Source organism: Orcinus orca, chromosome 19 (assembly GCF_937001465.1).
Source record: "Orcinus orca chromosome 19, mOrcOrc1.1, whole genome shotgun sequence".
Classification (NCBI taxonomy): Eukaryota; Metazoa; Chordata; class Mammalia; order Artiodactyla; family Delphinidae; genus Orcinus; species Orcinus orca.
Genome location: NC_064577.1, coordinates 19,699,357 through 19,723,194, shown reverse-complemented (window position 1 = coordinate 19,723,194; position 23,838 = coordinate 19,699,357). Strand labels below are relative to the sequence as shown.

At 62.0% G+C, this 23,838-nt stretch overlaps 1 protein-coding gene across 2 annotated transcripts; it reads left to right on the top strand.

The window, feature by feature from the left end:
• The first annotated feature begins 5,347 nt into the window (after positions 1-5,347).
• On the top strand, positions 5,348-23,819 carry DRG2 (developmentally regulated GTP binding protein 2). 2 transcript variants are annotated; one of them, XM_033422706.2, is made up of 13 exons: positions 5,348-5,597; positions 8,924-9,084; positions 10,612-10,701; positions 11,279-11,339; positions 12,612-12,702; positions 13,230-13,302; positions 13,405-13,495; positions 14,163-14,260; positions 14,485-14,561; positions 15,591-15,679; positions 16,386-16,444; positions 20,510-20,582; positions 23,561-23,819. In XM_033422706.2, the coding sequence occupies exons 1-13, from the start codon at positions 5,534-5,536 to the stop codon at positions 23,662-23,664; spliced, it is 1,131 nt and encodes a 376-aa protein (XP_033278597.1). In that variant the 5' UTR covers positions 5,348-5,533; the 3' UTR covers positions 23,665-23,819. The 2 variants fall into 2 exon arrangements, with proteins under 2 accessions (XP_033278597.1, XP_004266827.1); XM_004266779.4 differs by lacking the exons at positions 20,510-20,582; positions 23,561-23,819 and adding exons at positions 18,787-18,840; positions 19,179-19,977 and having other exon boundaries at positions 5,360-5,597.
• The last annotated feature ends 19 nt before the right edge of the window (positions 23,820-23,838 follow it).

Below are 23,838 nucleotides of genomic sequence, written 5' to 3'. Positions count from 1 at the left end.
GTCTGTCCTATTTCTAAAGCAAAGCGGTTCTGTTAGAAGAAACCAACCCCCTTTCTGGCCCTGTGGCTGTGGAGGTTTCTGGGCCCCCGCAGGGGATTCCAACACGGGGGGACATCTGCGTGATTAGGGGCGAGGCCTCCAAGCTAGTGAGCTGGCCCGCGGAGCGGGGTTACCTACTGGGTAATGTCGGGGTAGAGATGCCAGCCTGGTGCTTGGCTGGTGTGTGGACGGAGCCGGTGAGACTTCCTCCCCGTCTGGAACCTCAGAGCCTGGGAAGTAAAGAGAAGGGGCGGCGGTAGCCTCTCCCACGTCAGTGCTCACCTCCCCCAGGTGCGCTTGCTGTGTGCTGACCGCCGTCCTGGGTGCTTGTGACACGTCCACACGTGACGGACCCCGAGAATGGCCTATGTCCCAGCAGGGGGATATATGGCAATGACACAGTAAAGAATCCGTGTCTGTTAGATGTTGAGGGACAAGCGTTACAGGGGAAGAGCAGGCAGAGGTGCGGCAGGCTGGGGGCCACTGTGGGTTGCGCTGGTTGAAAAGACGGTCGGGTGACATTGAGCAAAGACCTGGAGGTGGGTGCGAGCCACGCAGACGTGTGGGGGTGAGCCCTCCAGGCAGAGGGGACAGCGGCGTGGGGTGTGTAGGAGCCTCGGGGCCTGTGGGACCTTGTCGGTCGCTGTCGGGATCAGGGCTCTGGCTTTACTCAGAAGGAGGAGAGGCATCGGAGGGTGTGGGCAGAGGTGGGATGGGACCCGATGCAGCTTTTAAAGGATTTTCCCGGGTGGAGGGACTGAAGGGGCCGGTGGAGAGCAGTGGGAGCCCACTGCCGAGCTGGAGGGCGAAGCTGACAGGCTGCCTGGGGAGTGTAACAGCGAGAGCTGTCCGGGGGGTCCGAGGCCTTTGGAAGAACCAGCAGCCTCTGTGTTAGTCGGGGTCACTGTCTGATTTGTTTGCTGCCGACGTTTGATTCATGGAGGTGTTGGAGTGGAGACACGGAGAGATTTGTAAGAGAAGGGAGCACGCCTGCCACGCGGGGCCGCGTGGGGAGCACCAGGTTTTGGGCAGAAGGTGAACAGAAACCGCCGTCTTTGTTGGGCTTTCTGAGGGAAGGGCAGCGGGGGAGGGGGGCAGACCGTGTAGGGCCGGCTAGTTGGAGTGATTCGGGCGGGCCTGGGGCACGAGGCTGCCTGGCCCTGGGACGATCAGGCCACGGGTAGTGGCTAGACCATTGCATGAGAAGGTGTAGCAGCAGTGTGGGCTCCGGGATGGTGGCCTGTGTGGGAGAATCACACAGGGGAGTGGGAGCCTTCGCCTCCCCTGAAAACGGGCCAGCTCTGGGGGGGGCAGCAGGGATGCAGAAAATCAGAAGCTGTAGTTGATGTAATTGGCCCTGTGGTGAGTGGATGCCCAGCCGACGAATCCAGAAACTAAGAAAGCAGCGAGCCGTGATGGAGAGCAGCTCCCGGGAAGATGCACCTGGGCCGCGCGTGCGTCTCCAGTGCACGTGGCACAGGTGGGGGGTTCCGCCCCTCCAGCCGTGGGCACTCGCGGCCACAGGCTGGTCCGGCTCTAACTGGGCCGCCCGTGGTCGCCCTGGGCCCGTGAGGATCGGGCGGTGGGTTTCTGGCGGCCGGGTCTGGGGGGTACGTGTGGCCGCTCCCAGCTGGCTGGTGCCCAGGACAGCGGGTCATCAGGTGCAGCGGCCGACGGTGGAGGGGGTCTGAGGGGAGGGCGTGGAGCTCAGTTTTGGACGCGTTAAGACTGAGGGAAATACAAGTTAGACTCCAAGTGATGGTGGCCGTGCGGCCCTGAAATTCAGGAGGAAGGTCTGGACTGGAGATGAGGATTGGAGAGCTGTCGGCATCTAGACAGGGTGTTTAAAACCATGAGATGGGGCTTCCCTGGTGGCGCAGTGGTTGAGAGTCCGCCTGCCGATGCAGGGGACACGGGTTCGTGCCCCGGTCCGGGAAGATCCCACATACCGCGGAGCGGCTGGGCCCGTGGGCCGTGGCCGCTGAGCCTGCGCGTCCGGAGCCTGTGCTCCGCAACGGGAGAGGCCACAACAGTGAGAGACCCGCGTACCGCAAAAAAAAACAAACAAAAAAAAACCATGAGATGGGGGTGCTCATGGATGGGAGGAGGGATCCGCGGTGGAAGCAGGGTGGCGGGGGAGGCCAGGGATCTGGGGTCCTGCGGGCCGCGGGACGGCAGGGCCTTCAGGAGAAGGAGGGACCCACTGTGTCCGTGGCGCTCAGGGCTGACCATGGGGTCCAGCGCGTGAAGGTCACTTCTAACCTTGAAGGAGTGGCTTGCTCGGACGGGTAGAGGCCAGGGGGAGTCAGAGCAAGTGTGGGAGGGAAGGAAAGTGCTCAGAAGGTTTTGCGGGTGAATTATTTCACACTGTCACACATACTGAGGTTTTTTTTTAATTGTGGTAAAATATTCACAGTGTACATTTACCATTTTAGCCACTTTGAAGTGTACAGTTCAGTGGCTTAAGCACAGTCATCGTGTTGTACACCCATCGCCTCCGTCATCTCTGGAACTTTTCCATCTTCCCAAAGTGGAGCTCAGTCCCCATTAAACACCAACTCCCCACCCTCGGCCCCTGGCACCCACCCTTCTACTTCCCATCTCTATGGACCTGCCGGCTCCAGGGACCTCTTGTAAGTGGGATGGCCAGTGTTTATCCTTTTGTGACTGGCCTGTTTCACTAAACGTGTCAGAACTTCCTTCCTTTTTAAGGCTGAATAATATTCCATTATATGTATAGACCGCCTTTTGTTTATCCGTTCATCCATCAGCAAACACTTGGGTTACTCCCAGTTTGGGGTATTGCGAGTAATGAACACGGGTGTACAAATTCCTCTTCAAGTCTCTGCTTTCACTTTTGGATACGTACTCAGAAGTGGAATTGCCAGATCATGTGGTGGTTCTATTTTTAATTTTTGAGGAACCTGCATACTGTTTTCCATAGTTGGCCGCACCATTTTGTATTCCCAGCAACAGCGCACAAGGGTTCCACTTTCTCCGTGTTCTCACCAACACTTGTTCTCCCCCACTCTCTCTCTCTCACTCTCTCCCTCTCTCTCTCTCTCTCCCTCCCTCCCTCCCTCCCTCTCTCTCTCACTCTCTCTCTCTCCCTCTCCCTCTCTCTCTCTCTCTCTCTCTCTATATATATATATATATATATATATATATATATATAAAAAATACACACAGACACACAAATACACACCCCATCCTCACGGGTGTGAGGCGTTATCTCATTGTGGTTTTGATTTGCATTTCCCTAATGACTAGTGATGTGGAACATCTTTCCACGTGCTGTTGGCCATCCATATATCTTCTCTGGAGAAACGTCTACTCAAGTCCTTCATCCATTTTAAAAATCAGGTTGTGTTGCTGTTGACTAATGACTTCTTTTTTTTTTTTTTTTTTTTTTTGCTGTACGCGGGCCTCTCACTGCTGTGGCCTCTCCCGTTGTGGAGCACAGGCTCCGGACGCGCAGGCTCAGCGGCCATGGCTCATGGGCCCAGCCGCTCCGCGGCACGTGGGATCTTCCCAGAATATATAAAGAAGTCATTAGGGCTTCGCTGGTGGCGCAGTGGTTGAGAGTCCGCCTGCTGATGCAGGGGACACGGGTTCGTGCCCCGGTCCGGGAAGATCCCACATGCCGCGGAGCGGCTGGGCCCGTGAGCCATGGCTGCTGAGCCTGTGCGTCCGGAGCCTGTGCTCCGCAACAGGAGAGGCCACAACGCTGAGAGGCCTGCGTACCGAAAAAAAAAAAAAACATGGAAAGTTGAAAGAATAATTCATATACACAGACACACACACACCCTTCCCCCAGGTTCAACAAGTGTGAACATAATGCCACATTTCCTTCACACTTTCTCTGAATATATATATATATACACACACGTACTTGAAAGTACGGTATAGACATCATGACCTTTTACCCCTGTTGCGGACTGAATGTTTGTGTCACCTCCCCAAATTCATATATTGATGCCCTAGCCCCCAGTGTGATGGTATTTGGAGATGGGCCTTTGGGAGGTTTTGGGGGTCAAGTGAGGTCATAAGAGGGGGCTAAGAAGAATCACCAGCGAGTTCTCTCTCTGTCTCTCTTTCCCACTGCGCACACTCCCCGAGGAAAGGCCACGTAAGGATGTGGCAAGAAGGCGGTGGTCTGTAAGGCAGGAATGGGACTTGCACCAGAACCCAACCATTCTGGCACCCTGATGTGGGACTTGCAGCCTCCAGACTGTGAGCAAATTAAATTCTTTTGTTTAAGTGAGCGGTATTTTGTTATGGAAGCCTGAGCAGACAAAGACAACATCTGAGCACCACCATGTGCATCTGCTAAGAATAAAAAAAATCTCCTACATAATTACACCCAAGAAAATTAGCAATAACTCTGTAATATCTAATATTCTATCCAAAGATTTTTCCCAATTGTCCTAAGGATGTCTTCTCATAACTGCTTTTTAAATTTTCACCCGGACGGGACTTCCCTGGTGGCACAGTGGTTAAGAATCCGCCTGCCAATGCAGGGGACATGGGTTCGAGCCCTGGTCCGGGAAGAGCCCACATGCCACGGAGCAACTAAGCCCGTGCGCCACAACTACTGAGCCTATGCTCTAGAGCCCACGAGGCACAACTACGGAGCCCACGTGCCACAACTACTGAAGCCTGCGCGCCTAGAGCCCGTGCTGTGCAACAAAAGAAGCCACCGCAGTGAGAAGCCCGCGCGCCACAACTAGAGAGAGCCCGCGCGCAGCAACGAAGACCCAACACAGCCAAAAATAAATATATTAAAAAAAATTCAACCGGAATCCAGGCAAGGTCCACACATTATATTTAACATCTCTTAATCTAGAACAACCCTTTCCCCACCGCCAGCCCCTCCACCTACATCATTGACAATTTTGAAAACAGGCCACTTGTCCCGTAAAATGTACCACTTCCTAGATTTGTCTGATGTTTCCTCGGGTGTAAATTCAGACAGTATATTTTGGCAAGAATTCCGCATAACAGATGCTGTCTATACTGCGTCCTATCAGGAGGCATCTGTTGGCAGGGTAGTAAGGCTAGGTTGGGGACCCATATTTAACCTCCATACAAAATAAGCCACCAGACTTTCAGCTCAGCGCCTTTTCTTCACACCAGCGAAGTCGGCTGCGCTGGGACCCGCAGTGCGGAGTCCACCGCGGGACGGTCCCTTTGGGTCTCCCACGCCCCGCTCCTGCACATCTTCGCCTGGCCTCGCCCCCGCCGGCCTGGCCACGCCCCGGCCCGGCCCATCCCCCACCCCTCTCCAGCCCCGCCGGCCTAGCGGGCGGAACCAATAGCATCTGGCACTGCGCTCGACGTCGCCCGCCCGGAGTCTGCATCCAGGTGCTCCGGCCGCACGCGGACGCCGTTCTCGGTAGGCTTCCGGCGCACGCTGATCTGCAGCCGCCGACGGGCCGGAGTTCGCGGAGCCGCTGCAGTCTGTCTCGCCTGTGCGCCTGGTTCAGCCGCCGCCATGGGGATCCTGGAGAAGATCTCCGAGATCGAGAAGGAGATCGCCCGCACGCAGAAGAACAAGGGTGAGGGCCGGCCCGGCGGGGCGTCTGCGACGGGCGGGGGGGGCTGCCGGAGCCGGAGGAGCCGGGCGGGATCCCAAGGGTGCGGATCAGGGCCCGACCAGGGGGCCGAGTAGAGAACCCCAGCATACGGAGCAACCATCCGACCCGGAGAGGCGGGGTCGGGGTTCGAAGCCGGGTCTCCTGGCGGTCGGGCCTGGTGGATTGGCGCTCTGCTCCTTTGTGGGCGGAAGTCCAGGAGGAGACCCCCCCACACACACACAGGTACAGCCTCGCCAGCTGCCCGGAGCCCTTCGGTGGGGTGGAGGCAGTCAGGACTTGAGTCTGGCGGACCTGGGTTTGGACCCCGGCTCCACCTCGTACCTGCTGTGAAAGCTCGGGAAGTCACCTCACCTCTGGGAACCTGTGTCCCCCTCTGCAAATGAGGGTAATAACCCCGTGCGCCCTCTTAGCTCACAGCTAAGTTAAACTGGATTCTGTTTGCAAAGCACTGGACGCGTGTGAGCACCCGGTATTAAAGTGGATCCCGCAGCATAGGTAGCGCTTGACGCATCAGATCTGGGCGCAGACTGTAAGGGCTGCGGGAGCTCAGTGGGGAGGAGCAGTGAGGAGAGGAGACCGGTGACACCCAAAGAGGCTTCCAGGAGGAGGCGGGACTTGAGCTGGTTCGGGGGGCGATTCCAGGAGAGGGGCACTGCTGAGGCAAAGACACGGGAGCTGAGGTGAGCACGGCGTGTTCATGGGAGAGGGAGGAGGAGAGTCTAGATGAGAAGGAGGGTCTGGAGTAGTGGGAGATGTGGTTGGCTGTGGTGGGCGAGGCCCAGTGCCTGACCAGCCCTGCTGTGGGATTGCAGGAGCAGGAAGCAAGCCTGTGGTTGGTCTCAGTGTCTGTCGTCCCTTGGCTGTGAAGTTGGGGGGCTGCCTTCACTCTCATTCTGTAAATACTCGCGGAACCCTTACTAGGTGCCAGGCACTGTGGTTAAAGCAGTGAACGGCTGGCACGTCCTTGCCCGCATGGAGCTGACCTTCCAGTGGACCATCTGTAAACTGGTAGCTGAATACACAAGATAATTTCAGCCAATAATAAACGCTGTGGAGACAAACTAGGGTGATGTCACAAGCGTGTCGGGGTAAGGGCTGGGGCTACTAAGGTGGGATGATCAGAGAACGCCACCGTGAGGTGGGGACGTTTGAGCCGAGACCAGAATGAGAAGAAGGAACCAGCCATGCAAAGACCTGGGGGGAGACTGTTCCTGGCAGATGAAACAGCTGGTGCAGAGGACCTGAGGCAGGAATGAACTTGGCTTGTTGAAGGAGCTGAAGGCCTGGGGCTGGAGTGCAGGATGGGAAAGGAGTGGGCCAGTCGTGTAGGCCTTGTAGGTCATGCGAAAGAGTCCAGGTTGTGTTCCAAGGGCAGTGGAAGCTAGTGGAGGGTGTTAAGCAGCAGAGACTTCTGTTTTAAAAGCTCCCCCTGGCTGCCCTGCAGAGTATCATCCATGGGGCTCAAGGAAAGTAGCAGGGAGACTTGAGATGCTGCCGCTTGGGCAGTGGTCCAGGAGGGGACGCAAAGGTGATGAAGGGATCAAGACCTAGTCCTTCCCTTCAGAGATGCTCAGGGTCTCCTGCGCCGGGGTGACAGAAAGGACCACGTGAACCCGACTTGCTGAGCCTGTCCTTGACCACTTCTCACTGCCCTCGATTCACTCATTCAGTTGCCAAAACACTTCCTGAGCACCACACCGGAAACTGGGGATCCTGCCCTTCTGGAGGGAGGGAAGCAAAGAAACAAGATTCAGTCGTCCCTCGGTATGGGGGAGGGGGGCATTGGTTCCGGGACCCACCGCAGACCCCACGATCTTAGAATGCCGCATCCGATAGCCAGCCCTCCATGTCCACGGTTCCGCATCCACAGATTCCGTCCGCCGCAGACCATGTAGCACTGTGACATCACTGAAAAAAATTCCCGTATAAGTGGACCCGTGCAGTTGAAACCCGTGTTATTCCGGGGTCGGCTCTAGTTTCAAACGGTGCTGAGAAGCCATGAAGACAAATGGGACCAGCGAGGGGCCTGGCAGGGGTGGGGGTTACTGCAGACAGTAATAATAACTGACTTGTATTGAGAGCTTACCATGTGCTGGTCATCGTTCGCAGAGCTTTCTTTAATTACAGAAATCTGCAGAAGTCGTTATCGCTGCTAACATCCCTATTTTGCAGATTAAGAAACCGATGCACGAGGAGGTTAAGGAACTTTTCCAAAGTAAAATGGCCCGTAATTTCAGGATGGAATTCCAACACAGGCCCTTAAGCTCCGCGTGACATTGCCTCTGCATGACTGGGCAGGGGAGGCCTCTTTGAAGAGGTGACATGGAGCTGAGAAGGAGCCGGCCTTGGGAAGATGAGGTTGAAATGGGGTAGCAAGTGCAAAGGTCCTGAGGCGAGAATGGGCGGCTGGACTGTGCCAACGAGAGGGACAGTGGTGGAGACGGGACGTGGCCAGGCCGGTCACCTGACCACAGCAACATGACACGTAGCTGAGGTCCTGTACCCCCCCTCTGCCGCCCTGCAGTGCAGCTCCCCATCAGTAGTGTAACTTACGTACATGAGAATTTGGAAAAAATTGATATCAAGGAGGAGAAAAAGGAAAGTAATTTATAATTAAAATAAGGTTTATTTCCATAAGTGAATGTAGGGGCACAGCCAAGATACAGTGGAGTTACAAGGAGGCGGTGAGGCGTTTGCAGCGCTGGACACGTGGTAGCCACAGTGCAGATGATGCAGGTGTGTCGTGTGGGTGACTCACGTCCCCTCCACGAGGCCTCCCTGTTGGCAGCCTGGGGTCCCAAGCAGGCAAGCCTGTCTGGGTAAAGTTTCAAACGAAACATGCCATACTCTTCCCTCAGCATACACAGTAGTTCCACTTCTGGGAATGTCAGTGTCTGTCAACGCTGTAAAAACGCCCTGTGAGGCTCTGGGCCCTGGAGATCCTGATCCAGGCTCCCTCTGTGGCCCTGCGACACAGGACAGTTCTTGGCTCTGCTGGTCTGACTTCCTTATAGAGCTGCGGGCTTCCCCAGCTCCTGCCTGATAAGTGCCGGTGAAGACTTCACCATCACTTCATCATCGCAGCGACACCTGAAAACGCCCTCCAGGATGCCCCCGGGAGTGGTGCCGCCCTGGCTGAGAACCACTGACTTTGGGTCGTGTCTGTCTGTCGGTTGCTGTCTGGCTCTGAGGGTCCCGGCCAGCATTCAGTTGCGTGTATTTGGTTGCATATGGGACCCTCCCAACCCACCCGGGACGCTCACCTTCCATCTTGTGTTCTCTCTTAGCCACCGAGTATCACCTGGGCCTGCTGAAAGCAAAACTCGCCAAGTATCGGGCCCAGCTCCTGGAACCCTCCAAATCGTCCTCATCCAAAGGCGAGGGCTTCGATGTCATGAAGTCGGGCGACGCCCGCGTGGCGCTGATCGGCTTCCCCTCTGTGGGTAAGGTCAGTGATGGGCACCGCAGGCCTCGGGGAGGAAGGTGGCTGGTCTCCGCTCTGCCGCGGCCGCGCCCCCTCCCTCCTCTCTGAACCGGCTCCAGGGCGCAGGAGACCCAGCCTCCCCGCGCCCGGTGGGGACTCCAGCAGGAGTGGCCCCGCTGGCCTCTGCCTTGTCCCCAAGCACAGATGTTCACCGAGTGTGCACCTCGTGCCAGGCATGTTCTGCCCCTGCCCACTCAGCCCCGAGCTTGCGGAGGAGAGGGGAAGGGCAGGCACGTGGAGCGGGGCGGCTGCCCTGTGAGCAGGTGTGTGAGCAGAGCCCCGAGGAGGGGACCTTGAGGCGGAGGCCGTCGGGGAGCGAGGGTGGCGGGGCGCCTTGAACTGACCGGTTGTGACCCCTGGGCGGCCGGCGAGCACGGCCAGGCTTTGACTCCTAGGGTGTTGCCGTGGATTCGCTCGTTTTAGCCTTTCCTTTCGACCTTACTTTCCAGCCTGCAAGGCCTTCTCTCCCGGGTGAGAAGCCCAGGCTGGGAGGAGCCACTCCAGTGACCGAGAGCTGTGCCCTTGGGGTCTGGGCCCTGTTGGGAATCTGGGCTCTCTGAGCACAGGAGGGCGCGGGCCGCCCTCCTGCAGGGGCCAGACAGGTTCGGGGGTGTCCCCCAGGTTGGCCTCTGTCAACCACGGCTCTCAGGGCCGCCCGGCTGGCCACACCTGTCTACCCCACCAGGTTTTTACGTTTCCTCAAGTTTCCAAGAGGCCCCCTGGGCAGAGACTTTGTGACCTGAGGCCTGTGATCTCTCACGAGCCCTGTTTGGGTTCCAGGGCCTGAGGGCGTGTGAGCGAGCTGCGCCCCAGCTCCCTGCTGACTAGGGTGGGGGCGCCGGGCCGGGCCGGGCTGGCCTCGTGGCACTGCCCGCGGCTGTGCTGGCCTCTGGGCCACAGCGTCCATCACTGTGGTCGCTGCGCTCCCCCTGCCTTGTCACCTCCTTCACAAGGTCGGGACCGGATCGAGGTCCCGGGTCCCCAGCAGAAGCAGGACCGAAGGCAGGGTCTCTCAGTCCCGGCCGGGTGTGGCCCCACTCCCGCCGTGGGCCGGCCGCGAGGTCCCATCCGGATCCTTCCCCACTCCCCTACCTCCCTCCCTTGCAGCCCTGCGCCACTGCCGGCGCTCTCAGGCGGGAGGGTCCCTGCCTCCTTGCCCTCCTGGGGGCAGCAGCTGTGTGCTGTGGGACCGACACCTACTCCAAGTTTTCTGGGCCCAGGAGGGTCTGGAGGTTCCGTGGAGCTGGGGATGGGCCCCAATGTAGCGGGGGAACCCCCTTAGGAACCAGGTCCCTGTGTCCACCCGAGGCAGGCCTGAGGCCTCAGGCACAGGGTGGCCCTGTGGTGTTGAACCCCCCAGGCAGGGCCAGAGGTGACTTTTCCAGCTGTTGTCATCACAGCCCAGCCGGGGGGATGGGGGTCTCCCCGCGTCGCACCTGGGCTTCTGGAGGCGGGGCAGGACCCCCGCTGCAACGAGCTGCTTTCTCCCAGTCCACCTTCCTCAGCCTGATCACCTCCACGGCCAGCGAGGCTGCGTCCTATGAATTCACAACCCTGACCTGCATCCCTGGGGTCATTGAAGTAAGTCAGGGCTTGCCGGATCCCAGGAGGGAGGGTGAGCGCGCGCGCGCGCGCGCGCGTGAGTGTGTGTGTGTGTGTGTGTGTGTGTGTGTGTGTCTCATGTGCCGGGGGAGGCTCTGGGCTGAGCTGCTCTGCCCTCAAGCACGGACACCGCTGGGGGCTGGGGCTGCCGGGACCCCAGAGACGCCTGGCCCGTCCTGCAATCCTGGCTGGTTCCGCGAGTCTGCCATCATGCACAGCTCTCCCCGTGCCCCTCTGTGACCCGCTGCCCTGCGCCGCCCCGGCTCGGGTCACCCGTGGCTGGCTGGCTCCTGTTCCCTGAGAAGCTTTGGAGCCTTGGGCAACGGGGGTTCTGTGGCCTTGGGCCTCCCACCGTGAGGTGGTTTCCTTGTGAAGAGCTGTTACCATCAGCAGTGGCTGCCGGGGGCTTATAGAGACTCCCGCCCTCCAGGCGGCTCCTCGGCTCGCGGGACATGGTCCGCCCAGGCTGGCTGGGGTGGGGCCGCGGCTCACACTTGGCCCGGGAGGCCCCTTCACAGCCCGCCGGCCCCGCCTTACCTCCTTTCCTGCATCCTAGTACAAAGGCGCCAACATCCAGCTCCTGGACCTTCCTGGGATCATCGAAGGCGCAGCACAAGGTGGGAGGGGGAGCAGGTGGTGGGGGCGGGGTGGAGCCCAGGCCCCCCTGTGGGCGCCTGTGGACGGTTCACGGGAGGGTTGGGCTCACAGCCCCTCCCGGGGCCCAGTGCTCTGTTCCCGAGGGACTCTGGCCTCAGAGATGAGGGGACTGAGGCCCAGGAGGTGGGTGGCTTGCCCAGGGTCGCACGGCTCACCAGGCAGCTTTGGTTCCCACGTCCAGTGTGAGGTGGACCCCGCCAGGGACGGGCGCACGGCAGTGGAGCCCTAGCCCCGGAGCCCTGTCCTCTGAGATGGGACACGCCCTCGGCTTTGGTGGCAGGTGGCTGCCCGCTGGGGTCGTCCCTCCCTTGCCAGGTGCCAGCTCCGTGCGGACCGTTGTCTCGCTTAATCCTCTGACACCCCTGTGACTGAGCGAGTGTCGTCATTTCCTTCTCACGGCCGGGAGGAGCGTGGGGACGGACGGCTGAGCGTCTGCCCTAAACGACCGTGCACCTGTGCAGTGCGGGACTGGAGTTGGAGCCTCCTCCTGGGGGTCCCGTGCCCACCGCCCTCATCAGGGCGAGGTCCTGCCTACTTGGATTGGCGTGGGGAGCGATGGTGGTCCCCCGGGAACCTGCCATCCCAGCCAGCAGGAGGAGGCCTGGCCCCCACGGGGGAGGCTCACCCGCGGTAGTCAGGAGGCCCCTGGAGACCACCGGGTCCCCGGCTGTGACCCCAGTCCCCAAGTGGCTGTGTGACCTTGGCCTGGTGCCTGCCTTCTCTGGCTGTCCGATGGCAGGGTCTGACCTTGGTGACGGCTCCACAGCCCCTCCCTGTGCCTTCTGCTGCTTCCTCTCCGTAACCCTCGTTCTGGGAGGGGCAGACTCGTCACATCCTGGAACCACGTAGCTTTGAGGTCTTGGGCAAGTGGTTGAGTGTTTCTAAGCCAGGCCTCGGTTTTCTCGTGTCTGGGCCAGGTAGATAACAGCGACTGCCCAGTGTGGCTCTGCAGGCTGAGTGAGCAGCTGGTGGAGGATCACCCAGCCCGGCCCGCGGAGCGGGGTGGGGGTAGGGGGCAGCGGGGGGCGCCTCTGCTCCCCAGGCGCTGGTGTCGGGGTTGCTCCTAGAACACATTTCCACGAGTGAGACAGGGCTCAGGAGAAGTACCTGCCTGGGGGCGGCGCACGGCAGACCGCGCAGGCCTGTAGGGGCAGGAGCCTGCGCCATGGGCTGCGGGCGTCCCGCAGTCCTGCCCATGTCACTGTGTAACCACGTTCCTCCCTCCCGACCAGGGAAGGGCCGTGGCCGGCAGGTGATCGCCGTGGCACGCACAGCCGACGTCGTCATCATGATGCTGGACGCCACCAAGGGAGAGGTGCAGAGGTCCGCAGTTGGGATGGGGCAGGCTGACACGCCTGGGAAGGCCCTGCGGGGGGAACAGGACACTGCGGCTACCGCCCGTGTGTCCCTGAGCTCGTGGTGGGTGGTTCCAGGGGTGCTTGGCGCTCTGCCATGTGGGAGCAGTGGCAGGACTGTCCACGGCTACACCCAGTGCAGGCAGCCTGGGGCAGCCTCCCCAAGAGGCTTGCGTCTGGAGGTTGGGGCTGTGCCGTGCCACCCTGGCTCTGGCTCCTGTCTGCGGGGGCCTGGGTGCCCCATTGCTGCCCAGCGTCTGCCAGGAGCCCGGCCGCAAACAGCAGAGCCTTGCTCACGCCCTGGCCTGCGGCTGAGGGCACAGCAGGCGATCTCCCCTCGGACTGACCCGAGGGTCTGGGGCTCGTCCTCAGCGCCTTTGGTTGCTGGGAGGGGACATTCGGCGGCTGGTGGCGGGTGCGGGGGGGCCAGCCGTGGAGGGTGGAGGCCACACGGCCTGCCCCGGGCACCTGTGAAGGCCACGGGGGCTCCACCAGGTCCCTGCTGGAGAAGGAGCTGGGGTCGGTCGGCATCCGCCTCAACAAGCACAAGCCCAACATCTACTTCAAGGTGAGGCCTCGGCAAGGGGGTGGGACCGGCCGCGGCCGCAGGGTGAGCCGTGCGGGCTGCGGCTGCCGCTCTGTCAGCATCACCCCTCCCTGTCTCCTCCAGCCCAAGAAAGGAGGCGGCATCTCCTTCAACTCGACGGTCACGCTGACCCAGTGCTCAGAGAAGCTGGTGCAGCTGATCCTGCACGAGTACAGCATCCTTCCCGAAGGTGTGAGAGGGGGGCCGTGGTCCTCGGGCAGCGGAGGCCCGGGTGACGCAGACTGCCCACATCACCCAGCTCCGTCCAAGCCGCAGGAAAGCTGCGGCCAGCTCACATGAGGCACTTCTGTCCCCTTTGCTTCACGCTCCCCAGGCTTCAGGCTGGCCGGGCCGTAGCCGTGCACCCCTGGCTCCTTGCAGGGTACAAGGCCGGTCACGTGTGGAAGGAAGACGAGATGGCGAGGGACAGGGCCTCCTGGGCTGCGGAGACCTCGGGGCAACCCCAGGGGGCAGGAGGGGGCCAGGCTGGGGGCGGTGGTTGGAGCGGAGGCAGGGCGGCCGCAGGGGGCAACTCGCGTCGTAGTGGGAGCGGGACCAGTGCTCCAGGCTCTGGAACTGGCTCCCTTGGCGATCCTGGCAAGGGTGTCGTTTCTTCTGTTGTAACAGCAAAGATTCAAAATATTGAACCCCTTACACGTGCTTCCCTGAGAAAAGTGAGGGAGCTCCCCAAACGTTAAAATCCTGCAAAACCGTGGAAGCAGGTAACCTTACAGTCCCTCTTGGCAGCGTCTCTCGCGATCGGCTGTTTCAGGCCCTGCTGGCAGCGGGGGTTGGGGGGGGCGCTGCTGGCGCACAGGTTGCCCTTAACCCTGGCCCCTCAGAGATCTTCAACGCGGAGGTGCTGTTCCGAGAAGACTGCTCCCCGGACGAGTTCATAGACGTGATCATGGGCAACCGCGTGTACATGCCCTGCTTGTATGTAAGTGGTACCAGCCCCCGGGGCAGCCACGTGGGAGGGGGGCCCTCATCCCAGGGGCTGCTTCCGTCCCGCAGGCGCCTCGGGCTTGCCCCAGAGTGCCAGCGCAGCCTCTCCCCCAGGCCCCTTCAGCCTCTCCCCATCCTTGAGTCAGCGGGTGGAGCCCTGTTGCCACCCTGCTGTCTTCCTCTCATTCCCCAACACCCCCTCCCGCTTTCCAACCCCAGGTTTATAACAAAATCGACCAGATCTCAATGGAGGAAGTGGACCGCCTGGCCCGGAAACCTGACAGCGTGGTCATTAGGTGAGGTTCGCGGCCGCCCTCTCTGAGTGGGGGTCCATCTGTCAGGCCTCTGTGCGCCCCGGGGTAGCTGCTGGTGACCGTGGCCGAGTCCCCCCTAACCTGTCTGGGCCAGGTGGGTGACGGGGTAAGCTCTGGTTATGAAAACAGAAGGACTTCATCCACCAAGGTCTGGGAGTGAGAGTGGTTAGCGGCTTCGTGGCTTAGCAGTTAACTGCAGACCCCCAGAGAGCCAGGCTGTAGCCCGCTGCTCCTGAGGCCCTGGAAGATGTGGCTTCTGTCCCCTCCGCTGGTGGGGTGGGGAGAAGGGACTGAAGTCCTCAGGTGGGGGCTTCTCTGAGGGCCGGGTCCTGGGAGCCGCCTGCACTCAGGCTCGCCATGGCTGTGGGCCCTCTGTCGGGGCAGCCTGGCTTTGTGCCCACCCTGCTGGCTCCCCAGCTCCACCCAGGTGCTCTGCAGCGTCACGGTGGCGCTTGGCTTTTGGGGAGCGGGACCTTGGGGACTGAGGAGGGGGCTCCTGGGCCCACGCGAGGACTGCTTCCCGGGCGTCCCTAGCGGCCACGAAGAGCAGCAGAGAGCGGGTGTCCTTCCCACAGGACAGCTCGGCTCCCCTCCTGCTGCTGCGTCCGGGCCCCGTCCTCAGGGCCCTGCAGGCCACCCCTGTACCTGCTCACGTGCATCGCAGGGGAGGGCGGGTCCCCACTCAGGGCAGTACAGCGGCAAAAGACCAAGCCAGGGGTCACCGCATTGCTGAAACCCCTGCCGGGCAGCCCTGGGCCACTCGGGGGGTGGGCTCTGCATTGTCATCCTCTGCCTCTGGCCACCCCAGCTGCCACAGGTGCCCTGTGCCCTCCACAGGGCCCCGGAGAGACGGCAGGCTGTGCTGGGCGTGAACGTGACAGTGACAAGAGGTGTTGGCAGCTGAAGCGCCGTCAGGCCTGCCGTTGTGCTGCCCCATGGGCGCCAGCTGGGCCGCAGTGGCCTGGGTGCCGGGAGCCCTGGATGCTCTGACCGGCCCCTTCCTCCCGGCAGCTGCGGCATGAAGCTGAACCTGGACTATCTGCTGGAGATGCTCTGGGAGTACCTGGCCCTGACCTGCATCTACACCAAGAAGAGAGGCCGTGAGTCAGGGCCGCACGGCCCGAGAAGCGGCCGGGCCTCCCCCTCCCCCGGGCCGCCCGGTCTGCACGCGGCGCCCAGAGCCCCGGCCCAGCCAGTCTCTACACGACAGCTTTCTCCCATCTCAGAGCCGGCACCACCCTCTACCGCAGCCTGTCAGAGGCCTCGGCCTGAGCCCTTGTGGCAAAGAATGCCGAGTTCTGGGGCTGCTGGCCTTGAGGGGGATGTGGGGATGGGATAGACACCGCCAGCAGTGGCTCCCCAAGCGGTGACAGACGCTACGTCAAGGCTTTAGGGCACTGGGCACACGGGGGCCTCCCCGACGTCCCAGCCCCTGTGCACACGCCTCACATCCCACGGCCTAGCGGCCGAGCTTGGGCAGTTTGCGTCGACCTTGGCCGTGTCTGCAGAGGGAGGTGAGGCTGCCGGCCGGAGCTGGTCCAGCGCGGGTTCTCCTGCGGGTCCCCTCGGCCGGCTCTTGTGGCTGGTGGGTTTGCAGGAGGTTGCTCCCTGGACTGGGGTGTAGTTTGATTTTCTGTGTTGAGTCAAGGTTGTAGAAGTCTGTTCGGGGCTCTTAGCGAGGGTGTGCCCGGGAGTGGGGGAAGTGCAGGCCAGAGCCGGAGACTGGAAGGGCCTCCGTTTCCTGCGGAGGGGGGCTGCGTGGCAGTGGGCCCTGACTCTGACTTCCCGCCCCGCCTGTCTGTGCAGAGAGGCCGGACTTCGCGGACGCCATCATCCTCCGGAAAGGGGCCTCTGTGGAGCACGTGGTGAGTTGAGGAGACCTGTCCAGGCCGGGGTGGGGGGAGCTCTGCCCATCGCCCGGGGCCCTGCCTGACGTCTTCCCGGCCCTCAGCCGCCGTGTTGCAATCCGGTGCTTGGGCGCGTGTCCTGCCACCCAGCTGCAGTTAGGGGGCGGTGTGGAATGGGGCCCAGCGGGTAAGGCACTTGGCTTGCTGCCCGGTGCAGGGAAGACGCCTGGGAAGCGATCGTCACCATCCTGTCCCACCAGGGCTGCGGGGTCCTCGGGGCCATTCAGGCGTTTGGTCAGTAGAGCTGCCGCCCAGGACGATTCTGGGTTGTGCGTTCCCAGTCGTGTCTCCCCATGCTTGCCTCCACTCAGCCCCCCGCGCAGCCCGCCCCTCCACGCGCCCCATCGGCTCCGCCCCCGGGGGCTCAGTGCACCCAACACGCTAGTGAGCGTCAGTGCCCAGCCGAGTAGCCCCGGTTCCTGCTGGAACTGGGGTCCTTTGGGGTCAACAGATGCCAGCCACCCAATCCTGCAGCTAAACAGTCCCACACCGAGGGGAGTGCAGTGGGGGGTGGCGGCGGCACGTTGGCACATGCCCTGGCCCTCTCAGGCCCTCTCAGGATGTGGGACTTCCGCCACACCTGGCAGGAAAGCTGGAGAGGCCAGGAGCAAAAGGCTCTTCCAGGCAGTGGGGCGGCAGGTGCAAAGGCCCGAGGCAGGAGTGAACATGGACTGTGGGCCGTTGGCTGCCAGCTGGCACGGAGGGTCGCAGGGTCGAAGGCAGCAGGTGCTAGAAGGTGGGGAGGGGCCTGCGGGGGCCTTGGTTCCAGAGCCTGGATCTTGTCCCAGCGAGGCCTGCCTTGCAGGACCTCAGCCCCTCCTGGATACTCACCTATCACAGGTGCCATGCTGTGCACACAGGCCTGCCTGGGTGCTGACCACAGACCCAAAGTAGAGAAGCCAGTCAGACATGGGGTTGCACCCTGGCGCCCACATACTAACGTTGAGGGGTAACCTCATCTGGCGGTAACGGAGCCCCCGGGGCCTTTGCAGTCCACCTAGTGGAGCTGACAAGAGCCTTGCCTGCACAGGATCACGGGCCATAAGCCCCAGGGGCAGAAAGGACCTGGCAGGGCCGGCAAGGGCGAGAGGCACTGTGGGCTTCAAGGGTCTCCCATCCACAAACAGTATTAAAAAGGATGACCTTAGGGGACTTCCCTGGTGGTCCAGTGGTTAAGACTCTGCGCTTACACTGCAGGGGGGACGCAGGTTCAATCCCTGGTCGGGGGACTGAATCCCACATGCTGTGTGGTGCAGCTGAAAAATTTAAAAAAGAAAAAAGGTGACCTTGGGCGGCCTTCCATCCTCCCTCATTGCTAGAGACACAAGTGCATAGGAACACTTGTCTCCAGGGAGAGCCGTGGAGCAGGCTCAGTGGGAAACAGTGCCTACTGACTTTGGTGTCAGGAATGCCAGGGCACGATGGGACCTGCAGCAAACTGGAGGGCATCCTCCCCATCTGCCTCGAGGGCTCCCAGGGTCCCGGGACGACTCTGCAACCGTGTGACCCTGAGCTTGTCAGGCAGGTCTAGTTCTGTCGTTCGGGGGCAAGCGCATTTGCAGGCAGAGCTGACCTGGACCGTCAGATTTCGTCTTTTGGTCTAGAAAACAGCGAGTGTCGGGACGGGTGTCTGTGTGTCTGTGCTCTCCCTGCTGGCAGTGTCCTCAGCTGTGGCCACGCATCCTTGGTCACCCAGAGGAGGCCCAGATCAGGATGGCCCCCCAGAAACGGTCCTGTAGGCCTGATGTCTGGGCTCAGGCATTTGGTCTCTGCCCAGGGCCTGTGAGGCTGTGGGCACGTGGAGGACAGGCGACGTCGCACTATCCTCACCCCGGCCGCCTCCACCGCGCCCAGCCCATGCAGCCAGGGGGCCACATTCTTGGGCGGAAGAGCTGGCTGCCCTCCAAGTTCTTCCCTTCGGGCCTCCTAACAGCGCTGGGTTCCTGTGACCTTTGTCCCTACTCGGGAGTGCTACAGGACGTGGGCCATCCTGGGCTGGGGGTGACGTGTTATATGGGAGGTTCCGGGTCAGGGCGGCAGGAGGTGAGAGAGGCAGGCCCGGTGGGGACCCTGACAGCCCTCATCCACCTGCCAGAGCACCTGTCAGGGCTGCCTTTCCAGCAGGGTGGGTGGGCGGGCCCAGGTCCTTCAGTGGCCGCGGCCCCATAGAGGCAGGAAGCGGGAGCGCCAGAGCAGCTGTGAGCACAAGGCTGCGTGGGGACCGCCAGAGCACCTGCCCTGGGCCCAGCTGCTTCTGGGCGCAGCCCGGGCTCACCATCCGTCCCTCTCCCGTCCCCCAGTGCCACCGCATCCACCGGTCACTCGCCAGCCAGTTCAAGTACGCGCTGGTGTGGGTGAGTCTTGGGCGGGAGGCGGGCAGGGTCGCCCGGGGCAGCCTCAGGGTCAGGCAGGAGCTCCGTCCTTCCGCATGGGGACTGGGGTGTCCGTCAGTCCTGCTCTGCGGGGTGTGTGGCTTGCATGCTGACCCAGACCAGACACGGCCCTCCCGCTTCGGGATCCGGGCCGGGTGGACCGCTGGGAGTCCTGCTGTCAGAGGCTGCGGGGTCTGCTGGCGCTGGGACCCCCACTCTAGACCCCCCATCTGCACCTCCACCCCCTTCCAGCGACACTGTCAGCTTCGGCCGGGTGGGTACAGAGGCTGATGTGGTCCCCCGTCCCGCTCCCCACTCAGGGCACCAGCACCAAGTACAGCCCGCAGCGGGTGGGCCTGACCCACACCATGGAGCACGAGGACGTCATCCAGATCGTGAAGAAGTAGTGGCCCTGCCCCCGCCCCCGCCCCCGCCCCCAGTGGGACTCACCAGAGCCTAAAGTGGGGAAATACAAATGCACCCCAGGAAGGGGTCTCTCATGTCTCTGCTGCTTGCAGAAATTTCTTCAATGGGCAGATGGTGGACAGCATGCTGGGGCCTTAGGACGAGGTTGGGGCTGGGCTGGGCTGGCGGTGTTTCCCATGAGACTGGACTCTGGAAGGGGTCCTATTTGGGTCCCTGGGCCTGCGCCTTCTCCCCCCACTCCCTGCCCCTTCCAGTGCAGAATGAGCAAGCGGCCCACCTGTCCCCAGCTAGGGCCTAGTGCAGATGGCTGGCTTGACGCCGTGGGCCTACTTGGGTCCCTGGCGGCCCCTCAGCTCCTGCCGGTTTTTCTGGTTCTCAGGGAGGGGGCTGCCCAGGATAAAACCCCCTATCCACCCCCCACCCCAGGGCTGCCCCGTGATGGAAACCAGAGATCTGGGGCTTTAAAGGCCCAGCTCACGCCCTCCACAGCCTGACCAGTCCAGAAGGGCCACCCCCTCCCAGGGCACCCCCTGCCCAGCACAGAGCCCAGGACCCAGCCCGGTGCAGATACCTGGGGTGGCGGATTTGGAGTCTGGGCTCTGCGTTTTCTCTAAATACCACCCCACCCTGCACCCCCAAATCTCTCGGCTCTCCTTCCTGAAATAAAAAGTGGAAACAATGCCTGTTCACTAAGGACAGTTTTGTGAGTTTGCTGAACTCGGTTGCCAGGTTGGGTCGGGGCAGCAGTGAGTGTGCGGATCCTGGGCCTCGGGGAAGCAGGCCCAAGCCTGGGGTTCAGGGGGGCCTCTGTGAGGAGTGATGCGAGGCGCCGTGCGGGCCTGCGAGCAGCCTGGGCCCCAGGGGCAGCGACTTGCCCTCGGCTACACGGCTTGTGAGCGCAGAGCTGGGATTGGAGCCCCAGCTGAGGCTGCTGAGCCAATGAGAAGACTTCCTCCCGGCCCTGCAGCCTTTGGGGCAGGTGGCAACAGGTTTTCGGAGGCACTGGGCCAGCAGGTGGGGCAGAGCCCCGGGGACTGGGCTGTGGAGCAGGCCCACTGCCCAGCTCTCCCGGCTGTTCTTGGCTTCTCTGTCAGCGGCTCAGGCTCCTTTCCGGTGACAAAACAGGAATAATAGACGTTATTAAATATGCATGGGGGCCCCAGGCGGGCAGCGTGGGGGGCTGGGCTTGCCGCCCATGATACAGACGCAGCTTCTCCACTGGCAGCCGCACTCCTGGGGCCCGGCCGAAGGACCCCCGTCGGGCGGCATGCGGGCAGGGAGCAGGCCACTGGACCCAGGTAAGGTGACCCGGCCCTGGACCCCTGGGGTCTCCGACTAGCACCCCCAGGTGGAAGGGGGAAGGGGGAGGGGGGGTGGCTGACCTGTGGCCTTGCTCCCTCACCGTGAGGTCTGTCTCAGCCTCGGCTTCTTCATCTGTAAAATGACACGATCGATGCCCAGCGCCGTCCTCCTCTCGGCGACGGTGGGCTGCTTACCTTGGCCCCACCTCCTGCCACAAGGCCTAGCCACAAGGTCCCAAGGGAGGGTTTCTGCCTGGGCGATGGTCATTGCCGCTTCCTGCCTCAGGTTCACAGGGCGTCAGATCCAGGCCTGTTGTGTCCCCCAAGCAGGCTGGGAAAGGATGGAGATGAGGCTAGAGGTCTGGGCCTCCTTGGCCGGTGCGGGCTTGGCGGGGCAGGGTCTGAGGCTCCGGTCACTGGGCCCCCACGTCTCTCCCGTGGGTGGGCTCGTTTCCAGGGCAGTCTGTGCGTCTGTGATGGGTCCTTGGCCTCTTGGATCTGTGGTCAGCATGGTTAGGCTGTCCAGCCTGCGCGACGGTAGGTCGGCATGAACTGGTCTCTCGCAGCGCCTCGTGCTGGGGAAGGCATCCCTCGGGCTGGTGCAGCCCCCCAACACCTCCCAAAAGTCCCTGCCCCACACCACCAAGGTGCACCCCAAGGGTCAGCCCCTGTCCCAGGCGCCCCCTATTGCCATCACTCATCCGCCTGGGCCTTCTGTGCAGGGAGGCTCTGGCCAGGGTGACCCCAGGTCCCTTCTGCTCAAACGGCCTGTCTTTATGAAGGTCAGCAGTACCCACACGTCCCTCTGCCCTGGCTGCAGGGCTGCGCTCCCAGGGGGCCTGGCCTGCAGCTTTACGAGACTCGGGTGCCAAAGGGCTCAGGACACGGATGTCCATCCACGTCCCCGTGTTCGTCCCTGTGTCCCTTCCTCTCCAGCTTAGACTCCCCGCTTCCTCATTTCAGAAACCTTCTTTGGCAAAAATCCCTAAGCTCATCTGTCCTCCTCAAGATCCCATGTGGCCTGGCCCCGGGGGGATGCTTACACCACCCAGGGTGGGCGTCTCCCTGTGCCACTGACAGCCTCTGAAACGGCCCTGCCCCCTCGAACCCCGGCTGGAAAACTCCCAACGCCCCGCACTCATCTGCAGCCACCCCTCCCTCCACAATGGAGAGGCCACCTCAGGGCCTTCACTCCTCTCGCATGCTCTCTCCTGGGTCGGTCCTGAGGATTTGCCAGTGGGTCTGTGTGACTCATCCTCCTGGGCCTAGCCGGGGCCACCATAACAAAGTACGCAGGCTGGTGGCTTAAACAATGGACAAGATGTTCTCACAGTTCTGAAGGCTGGAAGTCAGAGATCGAGGTGCCCCGAGGCCTCACTCCTTGGTGTGCAGACGGCTGCCTTCTTGCTGGGCCTTCCCCACTGAAAACTCACTCCTCCCGGATGCATCATTCCCTGTGGCCACCCCCTCTCCCCGACCAGTCACGGCCTGGCTTCCCCATGTCCACCCTCTGCCCTCAGCTTCCCCAGCGTGCTGCCAGAACAGCTCCTGCCGGGGCCACATGCCACCCGCTGCGGAGCTGCGAGGTTTCTAACCTCGTTCCCCTGGGCCCCTCCTCGGCAGCCCTTCCCCGCCTCCTTGGCACACAGTCCTTAAGGCCAGAGTTGGGGTCCCCCCTTCTCGCTCTGTCCCTCTCCTAGACAGCCTTGACCCTGTCACCCCCGACCTGCAGGGCTAAACTGCCTCCCCAACTCTCCACCTGGACGGCCCACGGTCACCCCAAAACCCTCTGCGTCTCAGACCAAACTTGTCATCTTCCCACACCTCCCACCTGGCCTCAGGCACCGGGCCAGCCCCGAAGGCCCCACACAACACTCTCTGGGGCTGCCCGCTTGACTTGAGCGTGTCCCCCACCACAGCTGGCCCCGGCACAGCCACTGTCCCCCGCGCCCCATCCTCCACACAGTGGCCCAAAAGCTTTGGTCCAGGACGGCCACGCAAGGAGCAGCGTGAGGCCGCAGGTGAGCGCAGGACGCTCTGGAGCAGGCGGTCGGGTCCTCGCTGTGGGCCCTTCGCTCAGCGACCTAACCTCCCTGAGACCTGTTTTATAGACCCTTCATCTACACAGCAGGAACGGCAGCTTCCACCCTACACACTGTGAGGATCTAGTGAGATCCTGGGGGAGAGCATTTGGCCCTGAGCCCGGCTCGTCGGAAAGCTTGGCGGTGCTGGTTACTTTTATTTCCAGACCTGCTCGCAGCATCCCTGACAGCTCAAAGCCCTGCCATGTTCGCTGCTGCCATAGGGATGGAGACCACAGTCCCACCCCAGCTCCCATTCTGGCCACTTGCCACTCCACATGCCCCACGTCACTCCACCTCTCTCACCACCTGGCCTTTGCACATACTCTTCCCTCTGCCCCAACATTGTTCCCTCTTCCATCTGATTAGCTCCCTCATCCCTCAGATCTTGGCTCAGGGTCAGAAACTCAGGGAACCCCCTGGCCTCCCCATGCAGCGTCCGCCCACCTGCGTCGTGGCCTGGCCTTCACGGCTCTTCCCACGGCTGTAGCTCCCCCCTTGTTGGTGTGGCTTTTCACTTAACATCCATGTCCCCCTGACACTGGGAGCTGAGTGGGGGCGGAAGCCATGCCTGGTTCTGCTCGACTCTGTGGCCCCCTGGAGCCCAGCACGGTGCCTGGCATGTGGCAGGTGACACATGAATGAGTGAGATACTTGTTCCCTGACACCTGCTCTGTGCCTGCAGCAGAGGCCAGGGACCCCAAGAGGGAGGCGGGACCCTGAACCAGCCAGAGAAGGGGGCTCCCCTTAGAGACTGCAGGGTGCAACCCCACCCCCCGGCTCCACGTGACATTTGAGGAAAGTGAGGACGGGAGGGGGGCCCAGGGACACCGCCCGGAGGCACACCTCTGCCTGCCCACACTGGGGGTCCTCGGTGGCCCGTGGTTTGCCCAGGAGAACAGCTGGGAGCCCAGCACTGGACGCTGGCCAGCGACTCACCGGGCTGCAGCGAACCTCAGGCAGGCGTCTTTGGGCTGCGAAGCCCACTGTCCGGATGAAGAGACGGAAGTCCAGAGCGGCCAGCCCAGCCATAGGAGTGCCCACGTCGCTCGGAGAAGGAGCCTAGGGGCTGTGAGGGGCGGCTCGGAACTCTGGGTCGGTCCCATCCCTGTCCTGGATGCAGCCTCTGCCCTGGGCTCCTCAGCTGTACGTGTGGGCACTAGGGCACCCTC

Bases quoted from the DNA above. Each gene is read 5' to 3' on its own strand.
- DRG2 (XM_033422706.2), top strand. From the start codon at position 5,534: ATGGGGATCCTGGAGAAGATCTCCGAGATCGAGAAGGAGATCGCCCGC. The intron at 11,340-12,611 runs GTGGGAGGGGGA...CCTCCCGACCAG, and splicing joins CATCGAAGGCGCAGCACAAG to GGAAGGGCCGTGGCCGGCAG. The intron at 14,562-15,590 runs GTGAGGTTCGCG...TCCTCCCGGCAG, and splicing joins CCTGACAGCGTGGTCATTAG to CTGCGGCATGAAGCTGAACC.